Here is an 18754-nt window from a genome sequence, read left to right as displayed (position 1 = left end):
GAGGTGAGTGTCTGAGCGGTGCCTTCTCTCAGTCCTTTCCCACTTTCTCAGGGCTGGGGACATCTGGCCGCTGACTGTGCTCTAGGAGTGTCTCAGCCACGTGGCCAGCAGCCTGGCACAGGACCTGCAGGCGGGTGTGGGTCAGGCCAGGCTCAGCTGACACAGGCTGTGCCCTGCATTTCATTAGAGTCGTCACCTGGAAATACAACCTCTGCTCTTAAGAAGAGCCCGGGGCTGACGGCAAAGCAGACTGTGTACAGTCCCCTTCCTTCTTTAAAACAGAACCCTATGGATGCACAAAGCAATTAAGGCCCAGAGGGAGTTACAGGGGAAGAGGCCCCCCTCGGGTTTGCAGCTCTCCGGGGGTCTTTGCTCTCATCAGGAGTCCTTGCCTGACTTTGCTTTGTTTGCTGTGACGTTAAATTGGGCCACTGCCCCAAAAGCAGCTGCATTTGGTTTAACCTGTGTTTTTCCAGAGAAGTTTTGGCTTGGAATGGACATTGCTGGAGTCACTGAAGTTGTGAGGGGACAGGAGGCTGGGGACCAGAGTGCCTCTTTGGGAGTGTCCTTGCTGAGAAGTGGAGATGGCACATCTAGGTGACCTTCAAGGGAGGGCACTCAGGAACTGGGGTGCAGTCTACAGAAACAATTGGGCAACCTTGAGGGCAACTGAGATAGACCATGCCATTAACTTGGATGCTGTTGAGGAAGAATTGTTCTTATTACAAAGATCCCTGCTCACCAGTGCCTTTGACACAAAAATATGTCATTCTGTCCATTTTCAAAGTGCTGATGTAAATGTTCATGGTCCATGTTTGATGTTCTTACTGAACTTAATTCTTTGAACAGCATTATTCACCTACATTATATAATTGAATATACATATTTTCACATTTAGTATTCATAATTCAATGTCAACATCACAATTCAAGATAAAATATGACCCTGGAATAGAAAGACTGAAATACACACGATTGCTTTTCAAATATTTTAAACATACTTCTTTCCCATATTTGGACAAGTTTCAACTTTTATGCAACCTAAAATGCATTCAGCACCTTGGTGAAGAACTCTGAAGGTTTTAGTTTAAAATGGTGCTGCTGAAGGTCTAGATACTTTTAAATGCTTGAATGTTCCATAGAAAATATATTTTATCTGAGGCAGAAACATGGGATGCTGGAGGTAGGGCTAACTCTAGGGCTCCTTGGTCACGCTCCCTGAGTGAGTGACCAGAAGCCCAGAGGAGGGCAGATGACTCACTACCCCCTGATGAGCAGATCAGTGAGTATGAGAGCATGCCCCCCCCCCCCCAGGGTGACATGAGCCTTTGCTGGCCTAAGAACAACTTCTGGTGGTTTTTCACCTAATGCTTTCCAGTGCCTATCGTTCTCAAAGCTCTTCTTCCATCTTGACAACTGGCCCCTAGTTTTCCAATATCAAGTCACTTCTGGGCAGAAATCATCAGGAGGGATGGTCAAAAAATCAGCCTCCATGTTTGGCTAGCACTGTTCTGATTGGGAATCACCTGGTTCAAAACATAGAGCAGGGAAGGTGCCGGGCGGATGGCAACATGACTTTGTGGGCACCTACTGGCTTGGTAAATAAGCATTTCTCATGGGCAGCCTTTGGATGAACGTTCATTTAAAAATTAACAAAATGTTTAACTTAGTGGAACAAACGCCCCAATAAATGTACGCCATACGTTCCCATTAAAATGCCACTAAGAAAAGGTAATCCCCAGATTCAATTAAAGCCCAGAAACACCATTTTTGTTTCTTCACAGACTTTAAGTGCAAAACAAATAGAGGAAAATTAATAAATAAAGTGTAAATATATCTGTTAAGTACCAAGTACATAAAAACTTTAGAATTCAGGGTAAATATCTGAGGAAGTGGAATAAAAATAATTTGTCAAAGCAAGTGATTGGGGGAAATTCCCATCTTTAAGGTCCTGGGAAGCACTTGGAAGAGCTTCTCACTGCCGGAGTCATTTTAAAAATCATGACATTGAATACTTCTTTTTTTCTTCTTCTATTTTTTTTTTAAGTACTGGGGGTTGAACCCAGGGGTATTTAACCACTTAGCCACATCCCCAACCCTTTTTATATTTCACTTAAAGACAGGGTCTCCCTAAGTTGCTGAGGCTGGCTTTGAACTCACAATCCTCCTGCCTCAGCCTCCTGAGCCACTGGAATCATAGACATGTGCCACAGCACCCATCACATGACTTCTCATAAGCGTGCTAACCCCCCGGAGATACTGTGGCCACACGTGATTGCACTTTTTAAGGCCTATGTGCATCTGGAATGTATAGTGTTGGGAGGGTTTTCATGACTTAAAACCCACAAGGTTGGCTTGGGGACAGTGTGCTGCTGGCTCCTGGTATCACAAGTGGAAAAGTACCAGGCTAGAAAGCCCAGGCCCACGGCGGTTCTGGCCCTGGTCACTTCACCCACGGTGCAGACTCTGCAGATTACTTAGGTTACTTATGCTTTTTGTTCTTTATCTATAAAACAAAAACACTGGAATGGATTGTCACTGAGGCCTCTAGGAATTCTTACCCATTAGGACTCCTCGCCTCTGACTTCTCCCCAGAGCCTTCTAGGTTGGTCTTGGAAGCTCCCGGAGGAGAGATGAAGAGCCTGTTGCTTCAAACAATCCACCTGCTGTCCAGATGGTAGAGGTTGGAATGACTTCTGAAAATGTGCCTAGGGTGTCTTTCTCCTTTAAAAGGCCACCTGGAACATTAAGCTTATATTTTTGATAATTTTGCAAGATCTGTAGGAACTTTGAACACCCCGGATTTCTGTCACCAGAACTGATGTCCATATGTCGGTGTTAACCTACAAACACATCCTGGCGGGAGTTGTGGCTGAGTACGCCAACTCCAGTCAGCAAGACAAGACCGACCTGCTGGAGGTGGAGCTGGGTCCCCACCCAAGGTCAGACACTGGAACCTAATGTCCAGTGTGACTTGTTGGGGCGAGGCCTTTGGGGAAGTGATTGAATCCTGCAGCTCTACCCTCATGGGTGGACAAGTGCTCTATCAGGCAGGTGGGGGAGGGCCCCAGCCCATTCTGCTCATATGCACCTTCCCTCTTTAGCTTTTGAGGACGTGACATCTGTCCTTTTCTGCTCTCCTCCACCCTGTGAGGACACAGCACAAAGGCACCATCTTGGAAACAGCTGCACTCATTAGACACTGAGTTTGAGGTGCCTCCATCTCCAGCCTCTAGAACTGTAAGAAATAACTTTCTGTTCTTTAAAGTTCCCAAGTCTGAGGCATTTAGTAGCACAAACAAAGACTTCTTTCTTCTTTTACCTCCCATTTGTCACTTATATGACCTTCATTATTTCACTTTAAAAATGTCTTTGGGTCTCAGTTTTTTGCCTTTAAAATAGGAACTTGAATCAAGAGACCACTGAGGTTTTTCCACCTTGGTGCAACTACCTGGTTTCAAATATAACTGGAGGAATATTGATATTCAGAAGCAAGAGAAAGCCACAAATAGCGGAGTGTGTACTTGAAGACAAATCGAACCCCATTGGGGTATACCTGAAGAGTCCTGTTTCATCTGGGTCCATCTCCCCTCAGGCCAGACAGCACTGTGGTCTCTGCTCGTCAGCAATGTCATAGAATTTAAGCCTCCTCAGGACCTATTCAGAAGGCCAGGGCAGTTTTCAGCCTGGGTTTGAATTCCACTGGTTTTGTTGGCCTCATGGAAATATCTGATTCAATTCCCTTGGCCCTTCCTGTAAGGGATATTGACACAGTTGTAGGATATGCCACACTTTCTAGGGATTAAACACTTTCTAACTCCCAGGGGGAAAATCATTCTTTAGGAATTTATTTCCTAATAAAAACAGCAATAATGATAACAACAAGCACACACTCTCACCATATCCATGTCTATCCTCGTTTCCAAAGTAGAGGTATTTTCTAAAGAAATTTAGTGAAATATCTGGAGAATGTAGGTAGCTAGTTGTGGCAATGGGTTTCCCAAGCCACGCACTCTGCCTTCTTGCATTTAGGGACCCTAAAGCACAATGGTTCCCTCCCACCTTCCCTTGTCAAGTGAAGAGAAGCAAAACCGGCCAGTCAGGGAGACCCTCTCACAGGGGCTCTGGGGGCTTCGTACTTGACTGAGAAGGATTAGGAACTAGCTGTGAGGGGAACCTATGTCAGTGGCTAGCAAGATGAAGCTAGATGAATAAAAACAGAAAGAAAAAGGGACACACGGACACAGACAGGACAAACATGGAGTAAAACAATACATTTTTGGTAAAAAGAAATAAAATTCACTGTTTTGTATTTTCAAAGGTTCAGGATATATTGCTTCTGCTGAGGAAAGAAGTGTTATATAAGAAAAGGGAGCAATCAGAGATTAAGAAAGAGCTGACGAATAAAAGACAATTGCTAGAATTAAATGAAAATAAATGGAAGGCTGGAAGATAAACCCCGCAAGCCTCCCAGGCAAGAGGGTGGACATAGAAGAAATGAAAGCTCTGGAAGGACAGAGTGTGAGGTCCAAAGTTGACCAATAAGATCCAATAAAATGAAAAAAGAGTGGAAGAAATCACATAAAAAGAGAGGTTGAAGAATTTCCAAATTAAAGGTCAAAAGTATTCAGATTAGAAAGTCCCACTGAGTTCCCAGAACCAGAAATGAGATCAAGGCCCAGATACAAGACGAGGAATTTCAGAAAACCAAGTGTGCAGAAAGGGCCTTTCTGGAAATTAGGATCTGTTTGAAGCAAGACCTGACGTTATCTGAGGTGGAGGCTAGAGGGGACACGGTGGCATCATCCAGGTTCTGAAGGAAAGTGACTCTGAACCAAGGTTCCCCTGCCCAGCCGCAGGGACGGTTCTGCAGGCAGGACTGTAAAAATGGAAGCTTCCAGTTCCTTTGTGGTGGTTACTTAAGCTTATTCTCTGGCAAAGCAGGAACAGCCATGACAGATCCTGCCCAGCGTGAGGGAAGCTCTCTGGGTGAGAGGGTGTGACCTGGGAAGACCTCAGGGGCCAGCGGACAGGGCAGGAGCTCTTGCAGGGACTTCTGGGGTAAGGAGAGCTGGGCTGAGTAGAGCAGATCCTGCCTGAGGGGGCTGAAACCATAAAACAGAAGGAGGTGAAGAGGCACATCCTTAAAATCAAAGGGCATTAGAGACGTCACGGAAAGCAGCCATCATATGATAAAGGAAACCAAGGCAAGCTGTTTGGGTGTGCATTACGTTTTCATAGTCTTAGAAAGATAATCAGGTCTGGTGGGTTGATAACCTTGGGATAACATCATTGGCCTCACAGATAAGGCACTGAAGAACTCATTGTGTAGGGACCCAGCACATCTGAGGGTCAGGACACATAGTTTACACTCAATGGAGCAAGAAAAGAATGTTCCCTCAAGTTGCAAAGGACCCTATGAAAGCTGAAGCAGAGGTGCACCGACTGAATCCAGCAGCAGAGTTGTGGAGCTGAGCAAAACACAATACCTCAAAGCCATTGGGCGACAGGGCTCCCGTCACCATCATGTCAATATGACGGGGGAAGGCGCTGGAAGACCTGACAGTGGGGAAGTTCTTGGGGCTGAGGAATGGAGGAAGCTGGGGGGAGGGCGGAGGGCTCTCGCCACGGCACAGCTGCTCTATCAGAGGATTTTACTCATGTGCTGTTTTATTGAATAGGGATTTTGCAGTTGTATATACTTTATTGAAAGAACCTTCTCTGGGTTGCTGAGGGGGCAGATGTGTGATCTGTCCATACTAGGGCTCTGCTGCTCGTCCCAGTACTGTATCTGAATCTCGAGCCCTTAATGATCTCTGCCTCCCCTGACCACTGGGCCCAGCATGTGGCTGCCCGTGGTTTTGCAGGAGCCCATCAGTGTGCTAGGCACAGGAGTCCAGCCCCATCAGAGTGCCTCTTCATTCATAGAGGTGTAAGACCCCGGAGTTCCCCAGATCCCCCAGGACACAACCCCAGGGACCTTCTCCCAGCGGTGTCTGACTCACACGTCTGAACAAGCCCAGCACCAGGGCTCCTTGGGCACCTGCACCGGGGCATCTAGTCAGCCGTGAGTTTGCCAGCCTCAGTCTGCCAGGAGAGGTCCTGGCTAGCCTGAGGGTGGAGAAGTCACCACCCTCCATCTGCTGTTCAGCCCATGAAGAGGAGATCAGTGAAGCCCAGTCCATCACAGAGCAAGGAGAAGATGAGAAAAGGGCAGGGTGCTGCACCAGGTCAGGCCAAAAGAAAAAAACGGATTTCTAAATTAATTACAGCAGCACACCTGAAAATACCTGCCATAGAGTGGTTCTTTAATACTTGGTAGCACAAAAAGAAAAGAGAAAAAATCCATTCCCAATTTAGTATCTATAAATAGTGGTGAGTTTTTCAGAAGTGTTAATTCGCCCTCCCAAGGAATGAGAAATCATATGCTATTTGCAATGTATGGAGTTCTAAAAGCCAGCAGTTATTTGGGAAGCTGGATACAGTGTATCCCCAGGACAGATGACTGATCTGTGGTTGGTGGTTAAATGCAGCTGTCCTTTGAGAAAGTAGTGGCAAGTACTTGCTAGTTCAGTTTCCTGTCACAATTAGGCACAGAGGTGTTACTTAGGCCTTTCATCAGAACCAAAGCTGGATAATTTCTGTGATCACTATGCCTGTGGAATAGATCACAGATGAGGCTGGAGATTAGTCTGTAAAGAGGAAAGGCTAAAAATACCAGCTCTTGGGATGATGATGATGGTGGTGAATAAATACAGTCGATACCAGGATTCAGCCCGAGTGCTACTTTAATGACAGCTTCTTGCCAATTTTACATGGTCAGTAAGTTGTGAGACCTGTCCTGGGTCTGGAATAAGCACAGTACTGAAACAAACCCATGCCCAACTCTGTTGACCACTGCGGTTAACTACTGTTCATGAGGAAAGGCTCGGGGGAACAGGACGTCGTGGGTGAGAGGGACCTGTCACCAGCTTGGTGCTTTAGGCACTCTTCATAGGGGTGGGGTGGGAGCAGAGGACAGAGAAGGGCTTAGTCAAGTCACCTGGTTGGAACTCGACTTGTTTCTGGTCCTTTTTCCTGTGTGATGATTGTGATATCAAGGGATGCGAATGGGTTTGAGTGACGCGAGAGAGGGCTGTGCAGAGTAAAATTAATCTGGGAAACACTGAACTGGAGCAAATGCTGTGCTCAGACTTGACTTCGTCCTCTTGCTAGAGGATAAGCATCACAAACCCTGCCTCCCACAGGCACACTAAAATCTGATTTCTGTTGGTGTGACATCAGATGCCCAAACATTCAGAATTCCAGAGAGGCATTCCAAGTCGACATTCCTTTTGCTTGTGGGGTATTAAAATACTCCCCGGAGACTCAATTTTCTACATCCCAGATGTGGGAACAGACTCGACAGCGTTCGAGTCTTGGGGATGCACAGAATGAACTCAGGGTGGGTGCTGGGACATCCTCAATTGGTCTGATATTAAAGTGAGTTAAGTTTTCTACATCTGCCATAACAAAGTAGCACAAACTTGTGGCTTAAAGTGATGGGAATTTATTCTGATGCAGTTCTGGAGGCTGACGTCCAGAAGACAGGTGCCAACAGGGCTGCACTCAGCCCGAGGGCTCGGGAGGCTTTTCCTGTCTCCAGCTCTGCTGGCTCCAGGCGCTCCTGGCCTGTGGCCACACCTCTCTAATCTCTGCCTCACCTGCCCGCGGCCCCTCGACCTTCTCCCTCATGTGCACATTCTTTTCTTTGGCCTTTAATTTTTCTTATTAATTTTTGTGGTGTCGGGGATCCCACCCAGGGCCTTGCACATGCTAGGTAAGCACTGTACCACTGAGCCACGTCCCCAGCTCCTTATTCTGCTTTTCTAGAGGACACTTTTCATTTGGATTTAGGGGCCACTGTGGGTGATCTCCTCATCCGTGGCGCTCTCCTAGATATTTAATTCACTACATCTGTAAATACCCTTTTTTCCTAAATAAAGTCACAGTCTCAGTCCCATGAGCCAGGACAATGGATGTACCCACCTCAAAGATTGTCCAAGTAAAACAGGACACCAAGAGCCGGGAGCTCCTAGGGAGCCACAGCACCGTGGCAGCAGGGTGAGCCTCAGGAGTGGGGGTGGGCGGAGGCCCCTGGCAGGCCTGGCCCAGGTCTGCCCTGGCTCTCAACCTGGGACAGGCTACTCAGCTCCTCTCTGCGTCCTCCTCTTATCTGAAAAAAGGAGATAACAGATCCACCTACATGGTCAGCTGGCTGTGAAGATGAAAGTGGTGATATGGGAGGTGACTATGAAGGAAGCTGGCCCGCGCCAGCTCTGGAGTCCACTTCCTTTTGAACCATGCAGGACGAGGTACGTGCCATCTATATCATGCAGTGGGACCTCTCCAGACCCTGCGGCCCACGTCACCCTGCGGCCCACGTCACCCTGCGGCCCACGTCACCCTGCGGCCCTTTCGGTGCACGCGCGCCAGCAGGATGCTGGAGGTGACTCCGCCCTTGGTAGCATGGCTTCTGCCTCCTGTGGAGTGCAGAGAGGCCTTCTGTCCCTGCGCTTCTTGGTGACTGCTGTGTCCATGCTCATGACATGAGCCAGCTGCTCCTGCTTCGGCGTCTCCTCTCTCAGCACCTCAGTCTCCCCTCCTGCTTCACCTTGGGCCTCTCAGACCTTCTTCTGTGCTGTGTAGACTCTAGGGTCCCCTCTCAGCCTGGGTGTCTTGCTGCAGGTCTCCCTCCACTGTCGCACTCTCACTCCGTGTTGGTATTAGCCACCACACGTCCCGTATTAAGTGGCAACCTTGCCAGACACTGGGCCTTGTACTCAGCTGCCCACTGGACAGTCCCCCTAGATGTCCATGAGCACCTTGACCTTGTATGGCTGACAAATGTCTCTTGCTTCCTACTCTGGACTCTTCTGCCCTTTGAGAGTCGGCCAGAAGCCAGCCGTGAGCCTGCCCTATTCCTTCCGCTCGGCTGCTTCCTCCTGGGGTCACTCTCGCACGTTCTTGCCCCGTGTCCACCCTCACTGCTCTCGCTTCTCGCATGCCATTCTGCTCCCTGTTGAGGTAGGCCAAGGTCACTCACCTGAGACCCTGTGCTCTACTCCTTGCCTGAAACCCCGGGGCCGCCCAGGCCTGCTGCAGAGTTCAGCGTTTCTGGCCTTGTGAAGGAATATGGCTGCGAGGGCTGGTCTGTGGGTCAACTTGGTATCCAGAGGCCGGTCACCATTCTGGATGTTTCCTGTGGGTATTTTGAAAGATGCGATGAACAATGAAACCAGTAGATTTGGAATAAAACAGAATGCCCTCCACAGCATGGTGCACTCGCCTAACCAGTAGAGAGTCTGAGGGAGAGAAAGACGGGCTTCCCCACGGACAAACAGGGATCTGCTTTCAGAGGTGAACTGCAGGGTGGCTCCTGGCTGCGTCTCCAGCTGGCTGCACACTCCGACTTGCCAGGCCCCACCTCACAGGAGCCAATGCCCTAAATACCAGTGCCCATCAGTCTGTCTGTCTAGGGGCAGCATGCCATAATCAAATTCATTCCCACTTTTTTTTTTAAGAGAGAAAGAGAGAGAGAGAGAGAAAGAGAGAGAGAGAGAGAGAGAGAGAGAGAGAGAGAGAGAGAGAGAATTTTTTAATATTTATTTTTCAGTGGACATGACATTTTATGTGGTGCCGAGGATCGAACCCAGCGCCCTGCGCATGCCAGGCGAGCACACTACCGCTTGAGCCACATCCCCAGCCCTCATTCCCACTTTTTAAGAGAAGTGTATAAATATACATACTGATTGTATTAGAAACTATTACAGTTCACCTTCTAACCATTCAGGTGGGAGTCTGTGCTGGATGCGGGGCTGCGCCCTGTGTGTTGGTCACGCTGGTGTGGAAGTTGCACGTTGGGAAATGTGGGCCCCTCCCCCACTCTGGGATTCTCAGGACATCTTTCTGTGAGTGGCATTGTGCCACTTTTCAGAGGACAGTACTGAGTTCGAGAAGCTAAGCTTCTCGCCTTAGTTAACCAAATTCCAGATGACAGGGAGGCTCCAATACCTGTGACTCCACCTGCCTCTCTGGCGTGAGGACTATGGCAAGGATGTCCTCCACAGGGTGACATTAGCTCACAACCCTCCACTGCCCCGATCCCCAGAGCCTACTGGCTAAGAGGCCAAGCTTCTGGGTGTGCCAGTAGACACCTGAGCAGTCACATGTCCTGTGGCCTACTGCAGAGCTTTCTGGGTAGGGACTGCCGCAGTCTGGCTGGGCACAATCAGGAGCCACTTGTCAAAAGAAACTAACTTTATTTTTAGAACCACACACGCCAAACAAAACAGCCTCTCAGGAAAAACCCTCAGAGCCTCAAGGACGCTGTGTTCTGTGTTATCTAACCTGGGAGAAATGCTCAGCTAGGCTGGGTACAGCCAGGGTAACACGTGACTCTCCTGGGCAGAGGGAGTGGGGCCTCCTGACTTGGGTTGGAGCGGGCAGAGCGTGGGGTCTAGGGATGCTGCAGCGTTGAACAGGGACTGGACTGACACTTCCCAGCACTTGGCTCCACCTGCAGGAAGGTGACACCTTTCTTCCCACAGCAGCTCCTGGGAAGAGTATACCTGCCTCACTGGACTTGGGATAGGCCATGTATAATGCTTTGGTCATTGAGAAACAAGTGGCCAGACACTTGCTGGGCTGAGCAGAGCCTTTGTCTGTGAGTCTGTGTTTTGGCCCCAGGAAGCTCCTGCCCTTCACTGTAGGAGCAGCGTGTCCTTCTCTTCAGCTTGAGATGCCAGTCTGAGTGGAGCCCTGCAACTCTGGCTCCATCACAGCTGCCCCAACACCACACCCGCTGCCCACCTCATGTCTCAGAGGCAGTAGAGAAGAGCTACGGTGCAAGCCATTGATAGGGTGAGGCTGTTTGTGTGGCCACAAAGCTGACAAATACACAATATTTTATTGCGAGTCTCTTCTCGTGCTTTGTTAGTTGCTTTCCCTAGTTGCACCAGTCTGTTTGCTGCTGCAGCAACAGAATCTCACAAACCAGGAAACTTATAATGAACAGAAATTTGGCTCCTGGTTTCAGAGGCTGGGAAGTCCAAGATCCAGGGCTGGTCCCTTGGGAGGAACTTCTTGCTGCATGATTCAGGCAGAAGGTGTTCCTGGTGAGAGAGCCAGTGCCTGAGAGCACGTGGGAGGGTGACGGGGGCTAAGCCTGTCCTTCTGTAAGGAACCCACTCCAGCAACAGCAACCCACTCCTGTGATGATGGCTTGGGGGTGCCAGCACAGGCACTGAACCTGTCTGGAGGCCTCACCTGCAGAGCACAAGTGAAGACAGGCACAGTGGCATCTTCCACTGAGGGTCAGCCGCACCTGCACTGAGGCAGGCCTTAGGCCTCTCTCTGCAAGCTCTTCCCAGCCCTGCAAACTTCTAGGCTTCCAGGGGACCTTCCTTGTGCCCCCACAAATCCTTCATCGCTGCTGCTTGCTGTAGGCTCCGAGAAGGGATGGTACCCCGTGGGCGTCTTTCCTGCTGGAATCTAAGCATCCAGGGAACAGGAGCCTCTTGACCCCAGCTCCCTCAAGTCCTCTCTGTTGCCCCAGGATGAAGAGTGAGAACACCATAAAAGTAAATAAAGGACTCCCCATCTGTGCCACCCTGCCTCACCTCTGGGCACTTCCAAATGGATGTGTCGGGCTGGGCTCTTGGCAAAAATTCAATGACATTCAGCTGAGATCCACATCCACCTGAAACTTCAGAGGAGAAACGAGCACAGGGAAAGTTCCAGGCCCCCCTCTCTTCCAGCACGGCCCTGGACGAGGCTTCCTGCCAGACTCCTGTTCAGAGGCAGGTCATCCGTGGGAGTCAGGGTAAACGCCATGTCCCCCAAGGCCCTCCGCTTCCTGCATGTTGCCCCTTACCCCAGCGACCGGAACAGACACTTAAAAACAGCAATGTGTGAGTGACCTCCAAGGTGTGTCCTGCCAAAGACCCACTTAAAAAATCATCCTGACTGGTCTCAGCTAGGCCGAGCTGGCCGAGCTCTTATAAAAGCTCTTTCATCGGCATTGGAGCAGCTAATGTCCCTGGGGAGAATCTGGGTGGAAGGACAGAACACCTTTGTGTGGGTGTGCCTGAGGATACCGCTGGGATCTGATGTCCGAGGCCACCTTAGGAGCCGCATTTCAATAGCCGGGTTGTAGGGTTGCCGGGTAAGCTAACCCTGGAGGGGGTACTTTTCCAGTTACTTGTTGCTTTGGTGAACATCTGTCGAATCTTCCCTGTTCTAATGACTCAGGGGAAAAAAAGGAAAAATGTCAGTCTCTGTTCTTGAGATGCTCATAGGGAGATCCCAGACGGGTGCCGAGACGACAGTGTGACAAGTTATGAAACAATCGTCACAGACGTGGGGTGCTGCCTGGGGTCAGGCCCCGGGATCAGTGCCTTGCCTGATTCAGTTCATTCATTACTCCCAAGATCTCCTCCTCCTCCTCCTCCTTCTTTTTCTTCTTCTCCTTCCCCTTCTCCTTCCTTTTCCTCTTATTTTGACTACTGCTTGCCTTAGGTGGCAGCCATAAGAATCTGTCTTCATGTCTTGGCAGCAGAAGGGACTGACCAAGGAAGGGTCTCTTGAGAAATCAGCTGCACCTCTCACTCCCAGACAATGACATGGAGGTACTAAGGCATGTCCATTGCTGAAATCCTGGACTTTGCTCTTGAAGGATTTTGGTTTGGGGGCCCCTCAGTGGTCTTGCCCGACTCAATTTCACTGCAGTCTAAGGGGCCTCCAAACCCCTTTCCGCCCCCTCCCTCCACTGTCCTGTCCTCTGGGGTCAGATCTGTGTCCTGCCCTGCAGGTGTTCCTGGTCCTCTCTTCTGCACTTCCCACATTCTCTCACAGGCATCTCTCTTTAAAAATTCTGGCATGTTTAATCCCATTTTGGGATCTGCTTCTCAGTGGCCTCAACAACTACAGCCACTCTCAGGAAGGTGGACCTATTTCTCTTGTCCTGGGAATCAATAGCCACATCCGTGTTCAGAGTTGTTTAGACCCTCTTCCTGGCCCCTCTGAGCGCCATCTCCCATTTTAATACATTTCTACTTAGTTTTATGATAAAATCTGCTTTCTATCTGCTTATTTTAGGTGCTCCTTGCTGGACCGCTTCCCAGTTATCTGTCTTCCTCCATCAGAACCAGAGCAGGTGTTCTGGGCCACATGCTCCGTGATTTTCTGCAAGGCAAGCCTTTGTTTTCTGGATCCTCACACTGAGAAGAGCAGGCCTGAGTACAGCTCATTTCTCCTCCAAAGTTTAAGGTGGATGTGGATCTCAGCTGAATGTCATTGAATTTTTGCAAAGAGCTATGAAATGTCAGGATTCGAATACTGTGCTGAGAGACCTAGTAGGGTACAAATTGCCATGTAGTCTAAAACAGTTTGTATTTCTGTTTGTGTGTGTGTGATTTGTTAATGCATTAGATGTCTCACCTTATTCCCATTTCTGAAATGCTCCTCTGCTCCCCTCTTGAATGTGAGACAAATTAAAAACAAACAAACAAACAAACTTGGTAGAGAAAGCCAACTGCACGCTTCAGTTGCTGCTTGGTGTACAGGCCAATCTGTAGGCTGAATTTGTGTAATCACATGTTTTTAGTCTTCCATTCTTGGTCACATATCATACAGAATTCCAGAGAGAGCTACAAATATTACATATAAAAAAATAAAAGGAGAAATCTTCCTCTTTCTCAATGCTTGCTAGTATAGGAACATAATACAATGTATATTTTATTTTGTTTGCACACAAGGCATGGGGTCTCCTGGACACGTGAGCCTGGTAGAATGACCAGGAAACCAAATTTACTTGAACATTGTGAGTTGATGTGGCTCCTGGGGAAAAACAAATATTCTCCTCCTCTCCCAGCTGGAATTATTCTGCCTTCTGATTCTGTACTTCGGAAAAATTTTGGCTTATATTTGACCATATATGGTGTAAATTATAGTAGCTTCCACTTAGAGTTGTGAAGAGTAAATGAGATAATTTATATAATATGCCAGAAAATGTCACCCATTGTCATTTCTACGATCCTATCATCATCATCACCATCATCATCACCATCATGCAACAGCTCTGCCAACCTTCCCTCTGCTAGAACTGCAGACGTGCTGAAAATCCACAAAGCACAAAGCAGGAGCCAGCTGTTTCTCCCTCTTGGTAGGATAAGGAGAGCTGCATTAAAAAAGTACTTCATTGAGTCTGGTGCTTGGGATAAATTAGAACGAATGGCAAGGATGTTCCCAATGGCACCCCCAAGAGCTCTGAGTGCTGATGGAGCAATACTAACTGAACAGAAAAGAAAAGAAAGAAAAAACCACCTTCAGCCTCCAAGGTCACCAAGCGTTAGAGGGAGGAAACTTCCCAGGGACAGCTGCGTGGACTTCAGAGGGCGCAGGGTGGCGAGGGCTTCGGTCAGCACGGTTCTGCAGCTTTCCGCAAACCTCTGACTTGCTGGGATTTTCCAGCCTAATTTCATCTACATTTGAAGCCTGGAGTGTTCAAATTTTAAAATGTTCCCTGTAAACAAATCAACAGTATGTAGGGTACTAAGTAAAAGGAAGGCTATCACCACTTTGCTGTGTAAGGACCAAAAGGGAGAATTTCAACGAAGATTTAAATGGCTTTGGAATGTTTTTGGTTTCTGCAAAGAACAATAGTCACTGGGGCCATAATTTGGACAACTGGGAGATAAGTGCTTTAGAAATGCATTGAAACTCCTGCATCTCTCCTCAGAGGGCCTCAGGGGGGCTCTATTTGGTCTGCTTTTAACACTCAGACTTTTAAACCTCATATTTCTGTTCTTTCTCTAGCCACTGTCAATAGAAGGAAAAGAGAGGGAACTAGTTCATAGAAATGAAAATTGGAACTGCTATGGAAGCAACCTAGGTGAGCTTCAACAAATGAATGCATAAAGAAAATGTGGATATTACTCAGCCATAAAGAATAATGAAATTATGGCATTTGCCAGTAAATGGATGGAACTGGAGACTAAGTGAAATAAGCCAATCCCAAAAAACTAAGTGAAATAAGCCAATCCCCAAAATCCAAAGGCTGAATGTTCTCTCTGATGTATGTATGCTAACACAAAGTAAAGGGGCGGGTTTTAGAAGTTTAGTGGATTAGACAAAAGGGAATGAAGGGAAGGGAGGAGAGATGGGAATAGGAAAGACAGTAGAATGAATCAGACATCACTTTCCTGTGGTCATATACGAATATATGACCAGTGCAATTTCACATCATGTTCAACCACAAGAATGGGATCTAATTAGAATGAATTATACCCCATGCGTGTATAATATGTCAAAATACACTCTACTGTCATTTGTATCTAAAAATAAATAAATAAATAAATAAATAAAAACAAATAAAAAGAAAAAAGAAAATTGGACCTCATAATCAGGAATCACAAAAATGTAGGGACCAATGGCCTGACCCTGCCTTCACCATTGTGTGGTCACGGCCAGAAGCCTGTGCCAGTGCTCCTGAACAGAAGAGGAAGGGCGATTGGGTTGAGATGTGTCCTCCTCAAAGGAGAAGTTGGAGTCCTAACCCCAGTACGTTGGAATGTGACCTTTTTTGGAGAGAGCGTCTTTCTGGAGATAGTCCTGTTAAAATGGCAATATGAGGCTGGGCTCTAATCCAGAATGATGTGTTCCTTATAAACAGGAAAATCAGGACCCCGATGTACAACAAAGAACAGCATAACAGTATGGAAGGAGAGGTTGAGTGCTCTTTCTTCAAGTCAAGCCGTCCCCAGGAGAGGAGCAAACACAGGAGCTGGCAGAGAGGCAGGGGCAGAGCCTCCAGGTTGAAGAAGAAACTAACCTCAGACTTCCCACCTGCAGAACTGGGAGAGAGAGGATTTCTGTTGTGCAAGCCCTCCCGTCAGAGAGCCCCAGGGAGCTGACTCAGGGGCACCTTAGTGACAGGCACCAGGAGACGGACCAGACGGGCAGCAGAGGGAGGGGAAGGCAGCTGTGTCCAACACCTCTGTGTGATGTTCCTTTTGCCAAAGCTGCTCTGAGAATCTCAGCCTGTCACCTACTGTGTGTACACTACTGGAGGCTGTAGAAATGACCTACTAGGAGTTGAGAATAAACAAGACAGCAACATGACAGATAGCGTCAAAAGATAAAACTGTAGAAACACCCATTTTTCTAAATTATTTGGGAGTCATGCAGCTGCCAAGCCTCAATCCACAGAAAAAAATGATTTCCCAGGGAGGTATATCTATAGAAGGCAAACAGACAGTCTTTGGTTTATTTTTGCTGCTTCCTATCTCCCTTTTCCTTAACCTCCAGATAACCAAAAGCTGTTTATTTCACTAGTTCATATATGTTTTGCACTCTAGGGATGGGTAAGATTATTATTGTTCTCAAAATGCTTAAAATATAGCTGGGAAACTTCTGATGCCATAACCAAATACCTGAGGCTGAGTGACTTATAAACTAAAGTTTTTTTTTTTTTTTTGGCTCATAATTCTCATGGTTGGAAGGGCCAAACACCAAGACACTGGCATGTTGGTAAGATCACAACAAGGTAGAGAAGCAGAAGGGGAACTGATTGTGTGCAGAAAGGAGAGAGGAAGCCAGGTGAGACAGGAAGCCAGGAACCTGGGTGAGGCTGGGCTTGCTCTTTTAAGGAACCTGCCTTCAGGAACATCTGCACTCTTCCTGGACCTGATCTATTCCCTGGAGACAGCGTGAATCTGTCTGGGGTCCCCTGGGAACTAACTGCCCCCCATTCCCCCAGGCCCATCTCCTAGAGCTCCCACCACCCTAGGGGACCTCGGGCACAAGCCACACCTAAGCCATTCCAAGGTGGGGTGAACCACCCGGGGATTTAGTGACATCCCAGGAGTCACACAGGGGCTCAGTGCTAAAAAGAGGTGGACAGCAGGGCAGACAAGGATCTCAGCCAAACGCTGCCTCTGCTGGCCCTCTGTGCTGGCCGTGTCCTCTCTGCAGTGTCGGATGGCCGAGGTGACAGGAGTACTCTGGCTGCATTCATGACTTCAGTGTCAGTGTTTCTCAAGTTTCATTATTGAGCGCCATGAATTCTGGAAGTTTTTATAGCTATCCTTTATCAGGTTCATAAAGTTCCTTTCTATTCTTAGTTTTCTCAGAGATTTCTTCTATGAAAAATGAATATAGTTTAATTTTATCAAATGTCTATTTAAAAAACCTACTTAAGATGTTTTTTCTCCTTTAATCCTTAATAGGCTTAGTTATATGAATAGACTGAATGATATTTAATCATTCATGCAATCCTAGGAGAATCCCAATGGATCGTAACTTTTTTTTCAATGTGATGAGTGGCAAGCAGTATTTTCCAAAGGGGCTTCAACAAGATCTCTTCCAAAGCACGACTTCCTACTTCTTCCACTGGGTTGGCGGTTGGGTTGATGTTCCCTCCCAGAGATTCTAAATGTGCCACAGACGTGGGGATCTCCTAAGGTCAGATTGTAAGGGAGAGACTGCTTCTGCTCTCGGTGCCCAACCACAACCAGGAGAGGAAGCCCAAACCCAACTGCAACACCTGCCTGGTGGGGAACTGTGGTCCAGCCCATGGTCCAACCGTGCTGCCAGGACATTCAGTATCAATGTGGCCATGTGTGAAGGAAGGATCCTGAAGGCACATCCTCCAGCCCACAGTGAAGTGCTTCAGCTAAAGTGACTAGTAGAGGTTTGCTGTGAACGCCATACTTAGCTCACATCACAGGCTTGTGAGTAAAATAAAAGAGAATTTGTTTTAACACTAAGATTTGGAGATATTTGTTATGCAGCAATACATAGCTGATACATGATAATTGATTCCACTCAGTAAGATTTTATTTAAGAGTTTTGCCTCTACCTTCATAAGGAAGGTTTTATTTTCTTGTCCTCGAAGTCTATTTTCACATCAAAACCATGCTACCCTTTAAAAATGAGCTTGGTGGTGATTCTTCTTTTTGTAGTATGAAAATATCTGGGTAAGTTTGAAGTTATTTGTTGTTTATTTATTTATTTTTTAAACCTGTGTAAGAAACTACCAGGTATCAGATTTTATGCTTTTTCTTTATTTTCCACTGACAAGTTTATGGAAAGGTTGGGATCTATTCTAATTTTCTAAGTTTACTTTCTTTCAGTAAACTTGGGACTTTCTTAGAAAATAGTCCACATCCTGTAATCTTCCAAAGTTAGGAACTATCAGGTTTCACTGTAACTACATTATGTCCTTCACTCATGGATACAGTTTTTCTTTTCTCTCTCCTTTCCCCAGGAGGCTTGCCAAAAGCATGTCTCTTTGTTTCGTCTTTTGGACTGTCACTTTGCTTTACTGTTCATCTTTCTAGCTTCTAATACAACTAGAAAGAGAACTAATGGAATGGTTTTCATTTCCATTAGTATCTATCTTTACCTTTTCAGAGCTTTCCATTAATACCTGGTATGTATGACTTCTCTTTCTTTAAAATCAGTCTTTGACGTGAAGCCTACGTTAGTATTTTCAGGTACCCTCCATCTTTGCAAACCCGAGCGCTCAGTGGTACTCAGGACCCATACCTAGAGGTGCAGCTCACTTGGGCAGCTTTGCAGTCTAGAGTCACCGCCCAGTTGAGGCCCCGCCCCCTAGGCCCCGCCTCCTCTCCCTTCCTCCAGCCCCAGAGGAAACGGAAGTGGTGGCGGCCCGGGCGGAAGCAGGAAGTGGGGGAGCCGCGCCGCGCACACCG

The 18754-nt window shown here is 47.6% G+C and overlaps 1 protein-coding gene across 1 annotated transcript in view; it reads left to right on the top strand.

Moving 5' to 3' along the window:
- Window positions 1-2828: 2828 nt before the first annotated feature.
- The window catches only part of Med10 (mediator complex subunit 10), a 22322-nt gene continuing 6396 nt past the window's right edge, over window positions 2829-18754 (top strand). The window contains exons 1-3 of the mRNA XM_048814196.1: window positions 2829-2941; window positions 6217-6229; window positions 11144-11148. Of these exons, the coding sequence (XP_048670153.1) occupies window positions 2829-2941; window positions 6217-6229; window positions 11144-11148 (131 nt within the window). The remainder of the gene's footprint in view (window positions 2942-6216; window positions 6230-11143; window positions 11149-18754) is intronic.

Source organism: Marmota marmota, unplaced genomic scaffold, assembly GCF_001458135.2.
Source record: "Marmota marmota marmota unplaced genomic scaffold, marMar, whole genome shotgun sequence".
Lineage (NCBI taxonomy): Eukaryota > Metazoa > Chordata > Mammalia > Rodentia > Sciuridae > Marmota > Marmota marmota.
Note: the sequence above shows the minus strand (reverse complement) of the source record. Positions and strands in the feature narration are given on the sequence as shown.